This window comes from Sminthopsis crassicaudata, chromosome 2, assembly GCF_048593235.1.
Source record: "Sminthopsis crassicaudata isolate SCR6 chromosome 2, ASM4859323v1, whole genome shotgun sequence".
NCBI lineage: Eukaryota > Metazoa > Chordata > Mammalia > Dasyuromorphia > Dasyuridae > Sminthopsis > Sminthopsis crassicaudata.
Window position 1 is genome coordinate 238,930,046 of NC_133618.1, and position 19,345 is coordinate 238,949,390.

General features: G+C 33.9%; 1 protein-coding gene across 12 annotated transcripts in view; it reads right to left on the bottom strand.

Moving 5' to 3' along the window:
* Positions 1–19,345, bottom strand: part of BCAS1 (brain enriched myelin associated protein 1) — a 92,392-nt gene that overhangs the window by 16,293 nt on the left and 56,754 nt on the right. For 6 of the 12 annotated variants that reach the window (XM_074288642.1, XM_074288634.1, XM_074288631.1 and 3 more), the window contains one exon: positions 12,042–12,236. The exons of 3 other annotated variants lie outside the window; for them this stretch is intronic. In XM_074288642.1, the coding sequence (XP_074144743.1) occupies positions 12,042–12,236 (195 nt within the window). The remainder of the gene's footprint in view (positions 1–12,041; positions 12,237–19,345) is intronic. 3 more of the 12 variants (XM_074288636.1, XM_074288632.1, XM_074288637.1) reach the window with 1 other exon arrangement.

A 19,345-nucleotide genomic window follows, 5' to 3' on the forward strand; every position in this document is an offset into this window, starting at 1 on the left:
GATCACAACAATCCTGTGAAGAGATGTTATTATTACTTTTTTAAAATACATTTTATAGGTTATTATTTTTTTATACATGAGGAAAAAGGTAGACAAGTTATCTGAGGCTAGATTTGAATACAGATCTTCCAGACTCCAGGCCTACCACTTAGTCTAATTAAGAATTGAACATGTGTAGGAGCCCTCAAAGAAAATTCTTTTTGGTCCATTCTGCTCTCTAATCTCCTGCAGCTGTATATGAAAATACTTTCTTCTCTCATTCTTTTTGACTATATAGATTTTATACACTTACCAATAGTACTTACAGTCTCCTAACCATTGCTTCTTATGAATTATGAATTTTCTATCCCTGATTAGATTATAATTCTCAATTGGGGAATGGCTGAACAAGTTGCAGGAAATGATTGTGATGTAATACTACTGGGCTATATGGAATGATGAGCAAGATGTTTTCAGAAAAAATCTGGAAATACATGAAAGGATGCAAAATGAAGTAAGCAGAACTAGAAGAATATTGTATACACTGACGGTAATATTGTAAGGATGACCAATTGTGAATTATTTAGCTACTCCCAACAATAAAAAGATTCAAGATAATTCTGAAGGATTTATGATGAAAAATTCAATATCTTCAGAGAGAGAACTGATAGAATCTGAATACAGATCAAAAATACTGTTATTTTACTTTCTTTATTTTTCTTTATGTTGTTTTTTGCCTTTTTTTTTTTTTTTTTTTACAGCTTGATTGATATGGAATGATGTTTTAATGACTGCATGTTTATATGCATTTCAATAATGGATAAGGAGAGAAAGGGTAGGAGAAAATTTGAAACTCAAAATTGTAAAAAAAATTAAAATAAATTTTTATAAGCACTTGGGAAAATTAAAATTTTAAAATATATTATAATTCTCTTAGAATGGTATACAATAGGGACACTTCTTTATTCACCATAATGTTTCATCCAGCACATAGGTATTCAGCAAATACTTGTCAGTGGGAGGCACCAGAATAGTGTGAGGAAAATGCTGGATTTGGAGCTAAAAAGAAACTTGGCTTAGAATATAGAATCTGCTACCTTAAATAAAGACCTTAGTCAAGCCCTCTGATCTTTGTCTCAGTTTTCTCATTTGTAAATAGAAGTTACGACTAGGTCAGGAGTCATTAATCTTTTTTCTGTGATGGACTCCTTCAATAGTCTGGTGAAGCTTATGAAGCCCCTTTCAGAATAATGTTTTTAAAACCATAAAACAGAAAATATAGAATTGCAAAATATATTATTTATACTGAAGTAAAAGCTATCAAAATATTTTTAAAAGAGAAATCAAACATATAGACCTCAGGTTAAGAATCCCTAGTCTAGGTAAATATTAAGTTATTTTTCCAGATCCAAAATCTTACAGTTTCTATGCCCAAGATTATACAAACTGAATTTGAAAACAATGATTGAAAACAATCTTCAGTTAAACCCACCACTTTAGTTCATTTGATTGAAAATAATCTTCTACTGAGCGCATCACCAAAACAGTTTACTTACTTACCATTAGAGTCTTTCCCATTGACTTCTTTTGAACTAGTATACTCTCCATTATCTCTCATTGAGTAAAAGAACAAATAGTTATTGACTTTTTTGGCTACCACAAGTACACCAATATTGAGAATGGGAAGGAATATCTTAAGCTAAGATCTAAGTTCCTTTGTCTGTTTTTGAGCTGAGAGAAAGCAAAAAGGGAGAAACATGTATTATTCATGAGATGTACGATATTCATGTCATCTGTAACCATAGCTTGATTAATTTCTCTAGACTATCCCTTTCTGTATACAACATGTAAGATATAAACATACCTGATTCCGATACCAGAACCTTCCCACTGACGTATATATATATATATATATATATATATTTTTTTTTTTTTTTTGGTAAGCAATAGGAATGAATAAAGGTAAATTGTTCTTTGTGAACAAAGTGTTGCTGACCCATGATCATTAGTTTTGTGGGTTTTTCCCCAGTATTATTGTACATCTTACTGCCATAACATCCCTTCTGTGCCCTATTTTCTAATCACTTTCCATTAGCCTATACTAGCACTTGAATTGATCCTCCCTGATTCCAGTATCTCTCCTAAGCATGTCTGATCATAATTACTCATGCTCAGGGTCCATGAATAGTTCCCTTAGGTATAAAATAGTCACCTTTGCCTCTCATTTAATGTTCTATATAATCTGGCATTAACTCATATTTTCAAACTTATTTCATAACACTTACAAACTATAACCAAACTGACTACTTGCTATTCTTATCTCTTTCTTCCATGCTTTCTCACAGATGGCCATCCATTTTCATAATATACTCTTTCCTCAGTATTGCTACTTAGTATTTCCTTCCTAGATAAGTTCAGGCACCAACTATCCCATTTATTAATACTCTTCTGATCCCTGTCTTTCTGCTGTTAATTTATTCTTATGTTCAAATTATCTTATGGTCTTGTATTTACCTATCTCTATCTAGATATGTTCAGCTTTTGGATCTACAACCTCAAGCTCATGAGCACCACAACCGACTAAATGAACTGACCAGAGAGACTGATAAGTGCTTTTTAAATATACTTTGTACTTGATAATCTACTTCTTTTCAGAACAGGTTTTGATTAAATGTTTAAGAAGTTTGGGAAGAAAGTATATATTTTGTTTTTTGTATTTATTTTTAGAAAGTGTATACTTTTAAATTATACAATAGATTAACATATTAGCAGACTTATATAGAATCCCTAATATGGGGATTTTTTCATGACAAATGGATGCCCCAGTAATTAATCTTCTTTCATTTCAGTGGTGAGGGATGGTAAAAGAATGTCAATTCTTGATCCAAAGGAAGATGAAGTGAGGACAAAGTAGAACTGGTGGTAAAAATTATTTCTACTGTTCCTTACCTGGGTTGCCTTTTAATTAGTTTGGAAGAATCCATTAATAATGACTTAGTTAAACTGATAGCTAACTAGCTAGGTTATCTCTAAAATTCCTTCTGTTTCTAAGCCCTTGCCAATTCCTACAATATCCATTATCAGCTATAAGGGATGCTAGTGGTCTTGGAGAGAAACTGTCCTTTTAACCTAAAATATTCCTTGATATTGAGCACATTGAAGCAGCCTGGCTCCCCTCCTACGCCATCTGCCCTGACTTAGACTGCTTTTTAATTTTTTTAAAATAGGAAACTGAATAGAACCTTACAAAGTTGTTAAATAAGTTTTAATTGATAAGAGACCAAATGATAAAGATTGATTTTCAAATAGGTGTGTGAGGGTCTCTGAAATTCTTCTTGTAAGCTTATTGACTCATGTAGTATTTGACTTTATATTCTATAAACAAGATTGTCCTATAGGAAAAATAGGAGCTGATTTAAAGGGAGGAAAAGGAACTTTTAACCAGAGTGTATTCTGAACTGTCTCCCACTGGCACAGCTTTTGTTGAGAGTTTGGAAACACAGTTGACCTCTTTCAGTATTGGCCTACACAATATAATTCTATCCATTTTGCTGATGCAGCCCATGACTTCCACAGTTCTTGCTTTTATTTAATTTCTAGTCTGTGTCTTACATTAGACTCCTCCACATTCAAATGCATTCCAAAGTTCTATTTAGATTATGATTCCACATCCTCATAAATGAAGCTATTTGGGAAATGTGGAGGGCATAGGAAGAAGGGGATTGTAACTAAACCTGCTACTTCACTGGTATAGGGAATTTCCAGACAAGGAAACTCCCTCTCCCAGTGCCAGAAGGAAACTCCTTTTAATAATGAAGGTCAGTATCTTTTTCGGCTTCCTTCAAGACTCAGATCAAATGTCATCTTCTTCAGGACATCTTCCACAGTCCCTTCCAATCTTCCACTGACACAGAACTTGACTTTTTTATACATAGTTGTATGTGTGTTATCCAACCCATTTGAATATAAACTCTTTTAGACTTTGTTTTCTGCCTTTCTTTTTATCCCCAGCATTTATTTCAGTGCCTGGCACATAATAAACCCTTAATAAATGCGTATGAATTGGCATTGTAATTTATTTACAGAGTGTGGATTTCATTACTAAAAAGCTAAGTGACTTATCTAACACCTGGACCTGGAGTTGAAAAGACCTGAATTCAAATATGGTCTTAGACATTCACCAGCTGTTTGATATTGAGCATATTACTTAATCTTTGTCTATCTCAGTTTCTTCATTTGTAAAATTGAGATAGTAATAATATTTACCTTCCGAGTTTGTTGAGAGGATAAAATGTGATATTTATAAAGCAATGATAATTTTAAAGTTTTTTTTTTTTTATAAATTCTAGAAATTATGATTAGAAGTATTTTTGTTGTTGTTATCCAGGGTTGCACAACAGTATTGCCAAGGGCAGGACTTGAATCTAAGTCTTTCTAATTTTGAGACCAGGTCTTTCTATCTGCTATGACTCACTGCCTCACTATAAAATTAATTTATTTGAAAAAAATAATTTGTAACTACTAATTCCAGTAACTGTAAAGAAATTAGTTTTCTGTTTTATAAAAAATAATATTCTTTCTTTTAAAGAGAGCTATACATATCATTTCTGCTTAACTTACATTTTGGTATTAGTTAAAAATTCAATGGTTTAAACTTTAATTTTACTTGTTTGTTTCCTGTCTTTTATAATCTCAAGGAAAAAGTAGGATTGAGGGTGTACCCATATTGACCACACACAGATCTTGACTAGGCTAGTTTAGAGAAAGCAGACATTAACTACCTGAAAAAAAGAGCTCTCCTATTTAAAAGAGAAATCTCAATTCTTGGTTATACAGAAAAATATAAAGTGTTTCACTTGTTCTTTTTTTTTTCTTTGATAACTCTATTCCCTCTATCAAACATTCAATAAATTTAAAGGTAAACTGGCTACTGAATGCAAGATCAAGTTAAGATGCCTCATTCATGAATTTATATATTCATTCATTCTGCCTTCAAAGTTTATTAAGCACTGATTGTAAAATCTCAGTACTGGAAACTGGAGAAGATATTAAGTTTAAATAAGACAAGTCTAGGTTCTCATATAGCTTGCAGTCTAATTCTAGGATAGGAGAAATGATAAAAACTACATAATACACATAACATTTTATAAGTGCATTAGATAAATGCAAAACAAGCTGACTAAGTGGGGTTTAATGGATTTATCACTCAAGGGATCAGGGAGGGCCAAGGACCTTAGATTCTGAAGAAACCCTCAGAGGTTTCATGGAAATGGCTTCTAATTTTGGTTTTAAAGGCTGTGATTCAACATTCAAAGGGAGACAGAGAATATTTTAGGAATAGAGACTATTATGAAAATAAGGCATAGAAGCCAGAATTTTTTATATATATATATATATATATATATATATATATATATATATATATATATATATATATATATATACTTAATTTTGAATAATTATCAACTCTCTGCGACCCCATTTGGGGTTTTTCTTGGCAAAGATATTAGAATAGATTGTCTTTTCCTTCTCTAATTCATTTTACAGATGAAGAAACTAAGTTAAATGACTTGCCAGGGTCACAAAGCTAATAAGTATTTGAACTTAGTTCCTCCCGACTCCAGGACTGGTGCTCTATCTACTGCACCACCTAGTCCAATTTAGTTAAAATGTGGAATAAATGATATCAAGCTAGAAAAATATGGTAGTGCCAGATCATAGAACACCTTTATTGTCAGGCAAAGGAGTTTTGGTTTTGTTTAGTACATAAGAAGGAGCCATTGAATAAAATTTGGGCAAAAGGAAGACATTTTCAAATCTAGGTCTAAGAAAAATTATTCTGACACAGGATGAAGTAAGGGAGAGAGGTGGGAAGAAAATGTGGGAAGACCTGTTTAGTAAGCTATTGCAATAGTCCAGGTAAATGGAAGAGCCCACAGGAGTGAGGAGGTAATGGGAATAAAGAGAAAGGGGGTAATAGTGAAAGATGATGCAAAATTAGAAAACCCAGATCTGGTTACTGAATGGATATGAGACGAGGAAAATGAATGTTGACTCATTTGATTCATAGATAATTCTATGATTGAGAACAAAGAAGATCACATTAATTTTATCAGGTTAAAAGAGACCTGACCAAGGAATATGAACAGAGGGGTAGTATGAGCAAATCTACTCTTCAGAGAGATTAATTTATAGTGAGGTGAAGGCTGGAATGAGGACTCAACTTGTGGTTGTCAGTGGGGGGAGATAAAAGTATACATTTGGAAAGATCAGTTAGCAGCCAGGTAATAAATCAAACAGATGCTTGTATTCAGACACACAGTTGTACTCAGCTAGTTCTTGTATGGCATCTATTCCTGATAGAGTAATAATTACTTGAATTGCTTTAAAGGATTAAAAAAAATGAATTTTGTCACCCAATTAGGAACAGAGGACAGTGATAATAAGATAGTTCCAGATTGTGGAGGACCTAGAATGTCATTCCTCACAGCTGTTTATTAGATCAATCAGAAACAGAAATTGGCAAATCAAATGTAGTTCATGTTTAGGGGGAAATTAATAAAGCTCCATTTGGGATTTATGAATTTGAGGCATCCATAGTACATCCCAGTGTAGGTATCATATACTAAATCTAGAATGTTGCCCTAGAATTAAGGAGACCTAGAACTGGGACTAGAAATCACCTATGTAGTATGACTAGGCCTATGATTATTTTCTTTTTCTATCATTCTTTTATTGGATATAGGATAGGAGAATTAGTATTGGGCTTAGGGCATAAAGGATTATGGCCAACAACAACTATTTCTTACTCTATCTTCAAATTGTTTTTCCCTATTATCAGGGCTACTTGTTAAAAAATACTAACAACTTCCAAAATTTCTAATTCATATTAATTTATTTAAAAGTAGTGGGAAGATGCAAAGGCATAGGAGAAATTCTGGTCAATTTGTATTTAATTGTAGCATTTAACCTAATCATTTGCATTCAAATGTTGGTAATAATGAGATCATTTCTACATGTCTATCACAGTGTGTTGTATTCCTATCCCTTGATACTCTGAGGAATTTAATGTAATATCTTTCATATATAGTATTCAGATATTTAATTTTCCAGTTGAAATGCCTAAAGTGGTGAGCTTATATTCTTTTAAATGAATGCAAATGTTGGTAGAAAAGGAAATTGGGTTCCATTGACTAAACTTGGAAATCAATTTGTGCCAAATTTTCTTGAAATATTAGTATTTGACTGTAGAATAAAACTGATATAAAGGTAAGCCTATTTGTTAATGAATGTTTAAAAAAACAAAAACAAAACATCAACAAACCCCACAACCTTTTGTACAGTCCATTAAGTCTCTTCAAATAGTTTTTCTCAGGATGCTGGTATTGAGTTAAGACAGAACATTTTAAAAAGTGTATTTTTTATCTGAGTTTTGATAAATAGTGGATGATAATTTGTGACATTAACCAGTTCCAGCTGCATACAGATGTTGGGAATTCCAAAAAGGAAATGGGAAAGAAATGATGCTTTATTTTATTTTATTTTTTGTTAGGTGTAACCTCCACATTAGTTTTCGGCAGTTTGGGTAATTTCCATGGAATCAATATGCCACTTGAATTTTAGAGTTATCTTTTCAATTGATTTTTTAAAAGACTTCCCCAAATGAAGATTCATATCCAATGAATATCTTTATTCAGTACTGAGGAAATGCTGGTATAAAACTTGAGGTTCTAAGAAAAAGAGATATTGTGGCCTATGACATATAATAAATCATAGTGCATTGACAGCATTACAACTCTAACTCCATCTTAATGTTTTTATCTTCACAATGCCTGGCAAATCTGGCCCCTCTTTTTCACTCCCATTGCTATAACCCTAGTTTAAACCTTTATTACCATCTGTTTGAATTATAGCCTAACTGTTAACTGATCTTTCCCAATCCCCACCACCAGACCCCAGTCCATCCTTCATCTCACTGCATAGTAAGCTCCTTTAGACTTAGATCTGCTTATACCACTTCTCTCTCAGATTCCTTACCAGGTCTCTAATACTTTTTCAATAAAGTTCAAACTCCTTAATCTGACTTTCAAGGCCATCCCCAATCTGGAATTATCTTACTTTTATTGTCCTTTGTTCCCAACTGGGCAACAAAATCCATGAAAAAAAATCCATTTAAAGCAACTCAGATATTTATTAACCTATCAAGAATAGATTCCATAGTTGAATATAACTGAAAGGATAGAAGAGAAGTTTAAACTCAAAAATACTAAGAAAATGAGGAGAAATTAAATATGACAAAAATAAAATACTTGGTATTGAGGTTTTTTCTTCCCCTAAAACCAGTTTCTAATCATATTTTGCCCAAAATATCAAACTAGTTTAAAGCATTTAGTTATTTAGCCACAAAAGAACCACAGTAAGATGCTGTTTATATGACTTCTTAGGGGAAGGAGTTGATTTCAGCTACACCCAAAGTATTCAGCAAGCAAGTTTCATATACTCTCATTTTTATCCCATGACCCAATTGCTGTTTATTTTAACATTTACCATTTTGGTTATCTTGTAGCTGTGTTATGAGATATAACAGTAGCTTATAGCCCTTGCTACTTTATTAAATTTGGCAAAGTTGAGATGTTTGCCTATTCTGTAAATATTCTTATTTTTAAAAAGAAATCTACTTAAAGATCTCTCTTTGATCTAGGAATCAGGAAAATATCACCAACAGTCTTATTTTGATACCTTTAGCAGATCCATAAGAAATCTCTAGGTTGTCCTGATCTATATCTGACTACTAGATGGGCAGAGTTCTTTCTTAAGGACCATGTCTTAAACCCACATCACTCTGGCTGTCATTGATTGGTTAACAATAGGTCCCAGACCAAATCCCCTTTGGTCTTTGTTTGGGATCTGATTGGTTCAGAGTGAATATAAATAGCAGTTGTTTCTAGTTTGGACAGAAATCCTGAGGGTCTTCTCCTCCTAGACTGATTTTCTTTAAAAAAAAAAAAAAAAAAAACCACACCGTTCTTTGTTTTATTTTTTTCTTACCTAGTCTTAATCACTAATCAAATTGGGACCTGTTAAAAGACCTTAGCTTAAAAAGGTCACAGTCTCCTACTGCATCCAGGACCATCTCCAATCATCCTTATCTATATCTTGTCGCTGGACCCAGATGGCTCTGGAAGAGAAGGTGAAACTAGTGACCTTGCACAGCCCTTCCTCACTTAAATCCAATTCACTTGCATGTCATGGTATTACCTCCCTGACATTATAGTCTTCTTTGAGAATAAAGGGCAAATAACAACAAGAAATCTCTACTTTCTTTCTCAATTTAAAGATTTCTAAACTTTGGAAAATTTTATTAATGAGATAGATATAGCTCTTTCCTTTGAGATCTAACAATATGTCCAAAACAAAACTAATTGCCTTTCCCCCTAAATCCACCCCAAAATAAATAAATTAAATAATTAAAAGTCATGCCTTCGGAATGACTTTTTAATCATTCAGACTTGAAATCTCTGTGTCATTCCCAATTCCTCTTATCTCCCCACATATCTAAACTGTTGCCAGAACTTGTAGCTATCACTTGTAGCTCACAGACTTTTATTTGTACTGTTTCAATAGCCTCCTAATCGGTCTCCCCTCCATCACCACTATTTTCCCATTTGAGTTCATGCTACACACAGCTGTCCAAGTGATGCTCCTAAGACTGGGCATCCAAGACAAAATAAAACTGTTTGCGCTTGAGCAGCTTTAGAGAGGAAGAAGACATTACTTATTCAGAGTTCTTGCTGAGAGAAATTTGAGGAGGGCTTGAGTAGATAGTCCAACTTTAAATCCTGCTACATACCCTACTTCCCTATTTTCACTCCAGACTAAATAACAAATAATTATTTTAGAAAACATGCTACCCCATGACCATCCAATAGATAGACACTTTGAATTTTTTCAGCAATGGATAATAGCCTTGTACTATAGTCATCCATATTCTTACTCAGTTCCCTTGTGACCAGATAGTATGATACAGAGAAAATCGATTAAAGTGCTGGAAATGGAGTCAGAAGAGCTGAGTTCAAATCCAGTCTCGATACTTACTAGCTGTGGGTCCCTGGGCAAGATACCTATCTTAGTTTCCTTATCTGTAAAATGAAGAGATAACCCCTAAAATTTTAAAATCTATTCTGGCTCTTGGTCTATGATCTTCTAATTTTCTAGTAGTTCATCATTCAATCAATCAATAAATATTCATTAAACTACTTACAATGAGTCAGGCACTATGCTAAGCAATAGTATAGTATAATAATATAAATATAACATATATAGTACTATAAGACAATCTCTGCTTTCAAGAAGATCACAATCCAAAAATAACAGCTTATATTTCATAGAGTTTTAATGTTTTAGAAAGTGCTTTCCTCACAATGACCTTATAAGGTAAGCAGGGTAATTATTATTAGCCCCATTTTATAGAGGAAGAAACTGTTAATAATAACTCACATTTATATAATCCTTTAAGATTTTTCAAAATTCTTTACATGTATTTTCTTATTTAATTCTCACAGGATTGCTGTGCTAACATTGGTCCATCTTAGAAATGAAGAAAATGAAGATGAGAAAAATAAAGTAAATAGTCTAATAAATATACATTGTAGAATTTAAATAGAAGGCCTAGGGCCTTCTGTCTTTACATCCACTGTTCTAGCCTCTGCCCCACTGAGCCTCCCAATAATTTCTGCATGGTCACATAACTAATCACACTTGACACAGAATGTCAAAAGTTCAAAGTGAACCAAAGTTCAAATTTGAATTTCTAAAATTCAGTTTTTTCAAGTCTCATTTAAATTCCAACTTTAACAAACTTTCTATGACATAATGCTAAAATCTATGACCATATAAATTATCTCTCAGGGCTTTAGTTTTAACATCTAAAAAGATAATAAACTCTTGCTCTATAATCCTGAGAAAAGAAGTCAGTAGGGAAATGATAGCTGTCTTCAAATATTTGAAGGGTTGTCATTTGGAAGAAGTAGTAAACTTTTTTCTTTTTGGCCACAGAGCTAAAAGCATAGGGTGGAACTTGCAGAGGCTTATTTTAAGTGTCAGGGAAAACTGCTTAACTATTTGTCTGATGCAGAAGTGCAGCATGTAAGTCCACTATTCACTTGGCTTGGATAAAGACTGATTGAAGAGGGGGTAGAAGGGAATTCTTGGACAATTATAGGTTGGCTTTGATGACCTCTCAGGTCCCTTCCAATCTGGATTCTGTGATTTGGTATTTCAGGAAGCAGGGCAAAGGATGTTTTCAGCTTGTAAATCCTTAACCCTGACCCAAATCCCTCAGTCTCAAACCACACAGGAAACTTCTAACAATGAACAGCAAGCTTTAAACATCTGAGCTAACCATCACAGACTGAAGCACACCAGGACAAAGAGCACAAAAAATCAACAGTGAAAGAAAATGATTCCTGTCCATTTTCCCAGAACTATCATTATTGACACTGCTTGACTCTTATTGGCACGTGTTTTGTCGACTAATTATTTTGTGTTTTTTCTGCATGTATTTATATAAATGCATTGTCCCCTCAATAGAGTGCAAACGTTTTGAGGATAGGAACAACTTGCCTTTTATGGATTTGTTTTTATATATTTGGTGCTAAACTTAATACCTGGCACATGGTAGGTACTTTGCCATAAATAAATATTTGTTGATTGATTAGTTAACAAGATGGGTCAATGTAATGAAAGATCTGCATTCTTAAAAAAAAAAATCCAGAAAAAAAGGAACAGTATGAAATAAGATATTTGTTTCACTATAATTAGACCAAAAATCCTTTGGCATTTACTTTATTTTTGACCCATATTGATTTACTTTGAGTGATGTTATTTAAGGCCCTTGCTGGGCAAGTAATATGTGTACCTTTTCATTCATATTAAATACATTATTTGTAATCTTGCTATTCTAGACTGATTAAACAAAGGGATTATAGCAACTACTCTGTTTTGGCCATTTCCCACATTCGAGTGATGAGTCTAAGCTCACCTTTCTCTTAGTCAGAGCTTACCAGTTGTCTGAGAAACAGCCTCAGGTTTGGTTTCCGTGGCTTGTTTTCTTCTGTGTTGGGCTTGGCCAGGGCAGGCTCAGGATTGACAGCTTCTTCTTCATTCAGCTCTATTGTTTGTAAGGATGCTTCTATGTCCTCGGACTTTATAATCTCTACTGGTGCTTCACATGCTTCCTGGGTTTGGGTTTGGGTTTGCTTTTAGAGAGGGCCAGGTGTTAAGGTGGAGAAAATAACACTCGTCCATGAATTTTTAAAAAATGGAGTCCTACACAAGGACCAAAAAACACTATCTACGAAGCAGCTCTAGGGTTGGGTCCATGATTGTTTCTACACAGGCTGCAAAAAAGATTACTGAACTGGGGTAAATTGTTGTCAGGTTGCCATCCCCTTGGCCACAAGCAAAATGAATTCAAGTGCTCACAGCTTCTGTCCTTTCCAATAAATATAATGAAGGCTAAAAAGAAGGCATCCATCTGTCCCATTTGGGACACATACCTACTTCAGTAATAACTTCAGAACTAGAAGTGATCTTAGAGATTATCTAGAAAAAAATTTTTTTTTAGAGATGAGAAAACTAAGATCCAGAGAGACAAAGTCACTTGCTTAGAGTCATATAGATAATAATTTATAATCTAATGTCTATTATTATTTTTTTTTTATTAAGTGGCAGAGAGAAGATTTGAATCCAGATTCTCCAAGTCTAGGAAGGTCCAAAGTGACTATTTCTGTCCCACTTCCGTGACAATCCCTCTTGTTTAATCTGCCACGGGGGTGACTTATACCAGCACTGTTTCGAAGCTGGTAAATGTACTGTCACACAATAGCCTAGGTTGAGGTCTGGCCGTGTCAGCTGTGATTCCCTTCCATAGCTTTCAAAGACATTGTTCAGCAGCAGCTGTGTAGAAACATTCTGAGCCATAGCAAAGAAAGAGTAGCGGAAAAGCCTCTCATTTCAATACACCTCCCATTCATTCATTCCCTGCTCCCCTTGGCTTGAAATACAATCATTTGCCCTTGTTACTTAAACAGAGCCCAAGCTTCAAGAAAAGAAATGAGTTTAAGCCAAGACAAGCGTTGCTAAATTGCTTCACCCCCCTGGTGTTTGACCTAATGAGCTGTGAGCAGATTGCTGGGAGAGAAGGCCAGCCAGGGGAGCCCATGATGGTGGGGTAATTTACCTTCAATCTGGTGTCAGGCCCAGTCCTGTGACTGCCTCCCAGTTTAATTCGTGATCATTTGCCTGACTGCCTCATTCTGCATCCTGCTCAGGATCACGCCTCAGACACCTGTTAGTTTCATTTGATCTCTGGGAAGCCATGGGTCTAGTATGACTTATAGAGAACCCAGTTTCTTCAACTGTGAGTTGCAACCCCATATGGGATCTTGTAACTGAATTTTTGGCCCACAAAATTATGATTTATTATCAGTAAATATTTGATTTATATAGCTATTTAATATACCTGTATGCATGGAGTACCATAAAATTTTTTTGAGTGAAAAGTGGAAAAAGCTTTAAAAGCCCTATATAAAGCACTTTTTTTCCCCAGGGGAAAACTTGATGATATTTCTCCTTTGCTGTTATAAGCTTGGTTTAGGGGTCAAAGCCAGATAGTGCTTCCTAAAAGATTGACATCAATAGCTGTTTATAATTCCTCAAATTAATAGCCAGAATGTCATAGTGGAGAGTCAGCTAGTTTGGGACTCAAGCAAATTCTAGGTTAAAATTCTATTTTTGATATTTACAAGCTATGTGACCACAACCAAATCATTTAACTGCTCTGAACCTAGTTTCTCCATCTCGAAAACTGGAATAACATACCAGCATGACTATAAAATTTGAATATATACAAAGTGCACAAAGCATGCTAGTTTCTGCTGTTATTAAGGGTTGGTTGGAAAAGGGAAACAATCACTTTTAAAAATAGAATCATTTTGTAGAAAATCATTTTCCATTTTTTGCCAAAATAGCTCCAAATATGTGATCTGAAAAGATCCATGATACACTTTATAGCCAGTTCTAGAACAGCATAGGTCATCTTAAAATCCAGCCTTTATTTTCCATAAGACCTAAATATTATATTTAAGAGAAAACATTTACTATATACAGTACCATTAAGGTTGAAAAAATTGTCTGTTTCTTATATTTTTACTCTTAAAAGAAATACTATTTCAAAGAAACCAAATTGTAACAGGGCCCTAATTGAAGTTTGAGATTTTCCTCAAGAATTTTAAACTATCTCCTAATCCAGTCTTATTTTAATTAAAAGTTATTCCTTTCAGAATTGATTTAAATATGCTCTCCAAGGCCCCAGAATTGAGCCCAATGTATTCTTTTTAACTCTTTATTTTTATAGGCTAAGTGGGAGTAGAGTAGAACAGACTTAGGATAAGAAGAACTGGGTATTCAAGACCTGGCTGCAAAACTAAGGACAGCACCCAGCCCTGAAGTTAGAGGGACCTGAGTTCAAATTTGAACTTAGACACTTAACACTTCTTGGCTGTGTGATGCTGGGCAAGCCACTTAACCCCAATTGCCTCGGCAAAAAACAAAACAAAAAAAGACTAAGGACAAGTCCCAAATCCCTGGGAGCCTCAGTTTTCTATTCTATAAAATGGGGGTGATAGTGTCATAGGGAGAGATATCCAAAGGGCCCAATTATGTATTGAACTTGATTCTCCCATTTATGATAATTACTTTACTTCTGAAGTCATGCTCCCAGTGACAGTGAAGGGATAACCTACCTATATATCCAGAGGACCAGATCTTTATTATGTGGTTTAATCAACAAGTCATCCAAGCATTTATTAAGAGCTTACTATGTGCTAGGTGCTTTAGGCACTGGAGAAACTGTTAAATAACCAAAACCAGACAGTTCTTGACCTCAAGGAACCTACTTTTTATCAGGAGAAACATCACATATATGTGTAAGTATGTATAAAACACACATATATTAAATACAAATTAATTTCAGAAGCATTGGTAGTTTGGGAGAAGTAGGGAAAGGTCTCTTGTAGTAAGTGGTATTTGCACTTTGCTTTGAAAGGAGCTGGGAATTCTAAGGGTGGAGATGAGGAGGCAGAACATTCCAGGCATGGGATACCATCCATACAAAATCATCAAGATGGGAGATAGAATGTTAGCTATGAATGTTTGGCTGGGAATGTTGAATGTATCAAGGGGAGTAATATGTAATAATCTTGGAAAAGTAGCCTGGAGTCAAATTATGAAAGTCTTTAAATCCCAAAAAGAAGAATTTGTTTAGGTGGAAATTGTTTTTAGTTACCTACCCACAACTTATAAGATTTTCCATTCATCTAATGTCAGCTAATATTTATATAGCACTTTTAAGGTTTGTAAAGTACTTTGTATGGATGATCTCATTTGAGCCTCAAAACTGTCTTGATAAATTGTTATTTTGTATTAGTTCTATTATTTCTTTGGTTTAGGAATTTGCTGCACAATTAAGTCCAACTTTACACGACCCCATTTGGCATTTCTTGGCAAAGATATTGGGTTTGCCTTTTCTTCTCCAGCTTATTTTACAGATGAGGAAACTGAGGCAAACAGAGTTAAATGATTTGCTCAGGGTCACCCAGCTAATAAGTGTATGAGGCTGCATTTGAACTCAGGTGTTCCTGACTTTAGACCTAGAACTCTATACAACTGAGCGATCTAGTTTGATATTAGCCTTTGATATTGGAAATTCTCTACCAATAAAAATTCTGACTTGCTTTAGAATTTATTGTTTTTTGAGTTTCTAGAAGACACTGAGGAATCAAGTGACTTACATAGCCAGGATATGTTAGAAGCCAGACCTGAACCAAGGTAAGGTAGAGAAAGCATCTATCATTCCCATTTTATAATGGGTCAACTGAGACTCCCAGGAACTCTGTAACATGTCCTTAGGCTTGTAGCCAGGTCTTGAATTTTTGATTCTTCTGATTCTAAGTCTTGTTTACCATATTCCTGGAATAAAATCCATATTGCTCTAAAATTCTGGTTTGGGTGTGACAATACAATTACTCTCTTTCACAATATACTATGATGCAGCTAAATTGTTCCTCCTCCATCCCTGCCTGGAATGCATTCCTTCTTTAATTCCACCTCTTAGAATATCTACTATCTTTTAAGTATCAGCTCAAAAGCCACTTTCTACATGAAGTCTTTTCTGACAGCTGGGGTTTTTTGCATCCCTACAAAATAAATTACTTTGTGATCATTTTGTATTTTGCACATTCTTATAAAAGTGCATGTTTTTTCCTCTGAGTAGAATGCAAGCTTCTTAAGGAAAAGCACTGGTTTTTGTTTGTTTGTTTGTTTGTTTGTTTGTTTTTTGGCCTTTGTATCTACAGGCCTTGGTACATAGTAAACTCTTAATAAATGTTTGATGATTGATTGATAAGGGCATAATTTTAGAGTTGGAAGGAACCTTACAGGCCATCTAATCCAATATTCTCATTTTACAAATGAGTAAACTGAGGCTCAGAGAAATTACTTGACTTGTTTGAGATCACACCAGTAGCAAGTGACTGGGTTGGGATTGAAGTAGGGTCCTCTGTTCAAATCATGATAAAAATGAGGCTTTTCTTATATTTTAAAATGATTTACTATTACAACATTTCATTGGGAAGAATGTAATACACACATGAAGCTGGACTGGTTATGTAGGATACCTTAAATTTACTTCATTTGCATTTTGAGAAAACATTCTATTTCTTGTCCAGAGAGTTGCATCAGACCTATGTCTAGAGGTCTGGTTCAAATAGTTTCAACCAGAAAGCAGCTTTTTAGAAATCTATTCACAGTGGAATATGGTTTGTTTTTGCTCCCTTAAAATTTTATTTAACTTTTATTATTTTATTAAAACATACTTATAACCTATATCTAAACAGATAAGGCAATTTGAGTTTCTGTAGGCAAATTAGGAGGGGGGGAGCATAGGAAGGAATGACTCATTTCTTTGAACTATTATATATTCCAATAAAGAAATTATTCATCTATTAGTTGTCATATTGGGGTTTTAACTGCAATTTGTTCCTCAGAAGTGTTTGAGGCTCAAACAAACTACTCTAATTGAGTTTGAGCTATTGTTTGAATGAAAATGCACTCATAGGCTATATGAGGAAGCAACAATTTTTAGTTTCTTTCAATAATGGGAAATAATGCACGTGCTGGAGTAAACACTAGTAGTGGATTTCTTGCAGGAAGTACCATATCTCTCTGGACTTTTAAAAAGTCAAATTTTGCTTGAAAAGTACTAGATGTTTTAACTGCTTAATTCTTTATTTCATTTAATGCAGGTAGCCTTCCCTTTAATTGATAGGTCTCCTAAAAATCACTAGAACTTGTTATCTAAAGAAATCTTAGTAAACAAAACAAAACATTAAAAAAAACTATCACCCTTTATAAAATAATCATTTATATATATATATATATATATATATATATGTATATATATATATATATATATATATATACACACACATATATATATATATTTGTTTGTTTGTTTGGATTTCTCTATATTGGGATTTGGTAAAGCAAGATATACCTGAGCATAAAATAAAGTGTTTTAGTATGAGAAATTTGATCATTCTCAGCTAATTAAAAAGGACAAGAAACATAAATATTAATGTTATGATTTTAAGTTTTATGTGCAATTATGCCTAGTTTATTTCAAGATAGTAATTTTTTCCTATGTCGAACATGTTTCATGTATTATGAATGATTCTCCTCCTTAGGGCTGTGTCTACACATTTCCTGTTTTAAATGAATTTCCATTGTCTAAGGCCTGTTTACAGAAAGCACTAATGAAACAAGGGATACTTCAGTATCTCTGTCAATTTGTCACTATGTAGATAGATTTTGGAGGATAATTTGTTGAAAAAAATCTATTTACAGAATCATCAAAGCTGAAATTCGAATGGAACTTCTTTTCCATTGTCATATTGTATATGGTCTCTTACTAGTTTAGCATCAAAGAAAGTCAGAGTTGAAGGAGAAATGATCTTATCTCTCTCTTTCTCTTGAAAGTTGGAAAACAGGTCCAAAGAGGTTAGAGGATTCTCCTGGACTCAAGCTAGTTAAACAAAAGCTAGTTAAAGATATATAGTGTTAGAAAGCAGAAAGAGTGCCAGATTTTAAGTTATAAGGCCCGAGTTCAAATCTCAAGCTCATCATTTACGGCACGCAGCTATGTCACCTGGCAAATCACTTTGTCTCTCTGGATCTTGGTTTCTTTATCTGTAATATGAAGGATTTAGACTAGATGACCCCTAAAATGTCCCTGATGACAGAGTCAGGAGGAGAAGCATATCTTCTGACTCCTAGTTGGGTGTTCCTTTGATTGTATCATGGGGCCTCCCAACAAGCAGTTGTTTCAGTGTTTTGAATACAATTTCAGTACTGGTGAATATATTAACATGGTGCCTGACACATAGTAAGCACTTGATAAATGCTTTATCTATTTTCCTTCCCTCACCTAGATCAAGAGTAGGAAAAGATAAACTTACAAAAAAGGTAAATTTTTGTTTCATGTTCCTCCTCTATACAGGAACCTTAAAGGAATTATAAAGGTATAATTCCCTTGGAAGTAGTCATAGAATTCAGGGATGGAAGGGGCCTTGTCAATAATAAAAGCTGATACACAGAGAGAATTTGGAGATTTACAAAATAACTTTTTATAATTTTCTTGCTTGATGCTTATAACAATCCTTTGGGATATATAATTACATATTATGTGTAAAATAGAAATATATTATATATGGCGTATACTTATACAAATATATAATATATACATGGTATATATACATTCATAATATAAATGGTATATGCTTATATATGGCATATATGCATATATGTAATGTATATTATGTATGTTTGTCTAAGTATATATAAAGTATAAATATGCATATGCATCTATAATTTATATGGTGTCACAGGCCATAATGTTCCTCATAGTAGAGAAAAGAAAATTGAGGGTTTCAGATTGGAATAATGACTGGTTCAAGGTAACACAGATAGCAAACAGAATTGGATTTCCTGATCCATTTTGAGATTATTGTATTTCAGGTAGGGATGTTGAACCTAGAGTCTGTGACTTTGTTTTTTCTTTTAAGGTTTGGATAGCTAGTTTCAGCATAATTTGGTTTCCTTTGTAATGCTATGCATTTTTTTTTATGTGTATTCTGAAATGGAGTACATAGTCTTCACCTGACTGCCAAAGGGACCATGACACACAAAATGGTTAAGGGCCTCTGCTCTATAGTCAGAAATTCTGGCTTCTGATTCTATCTCTCAGAAA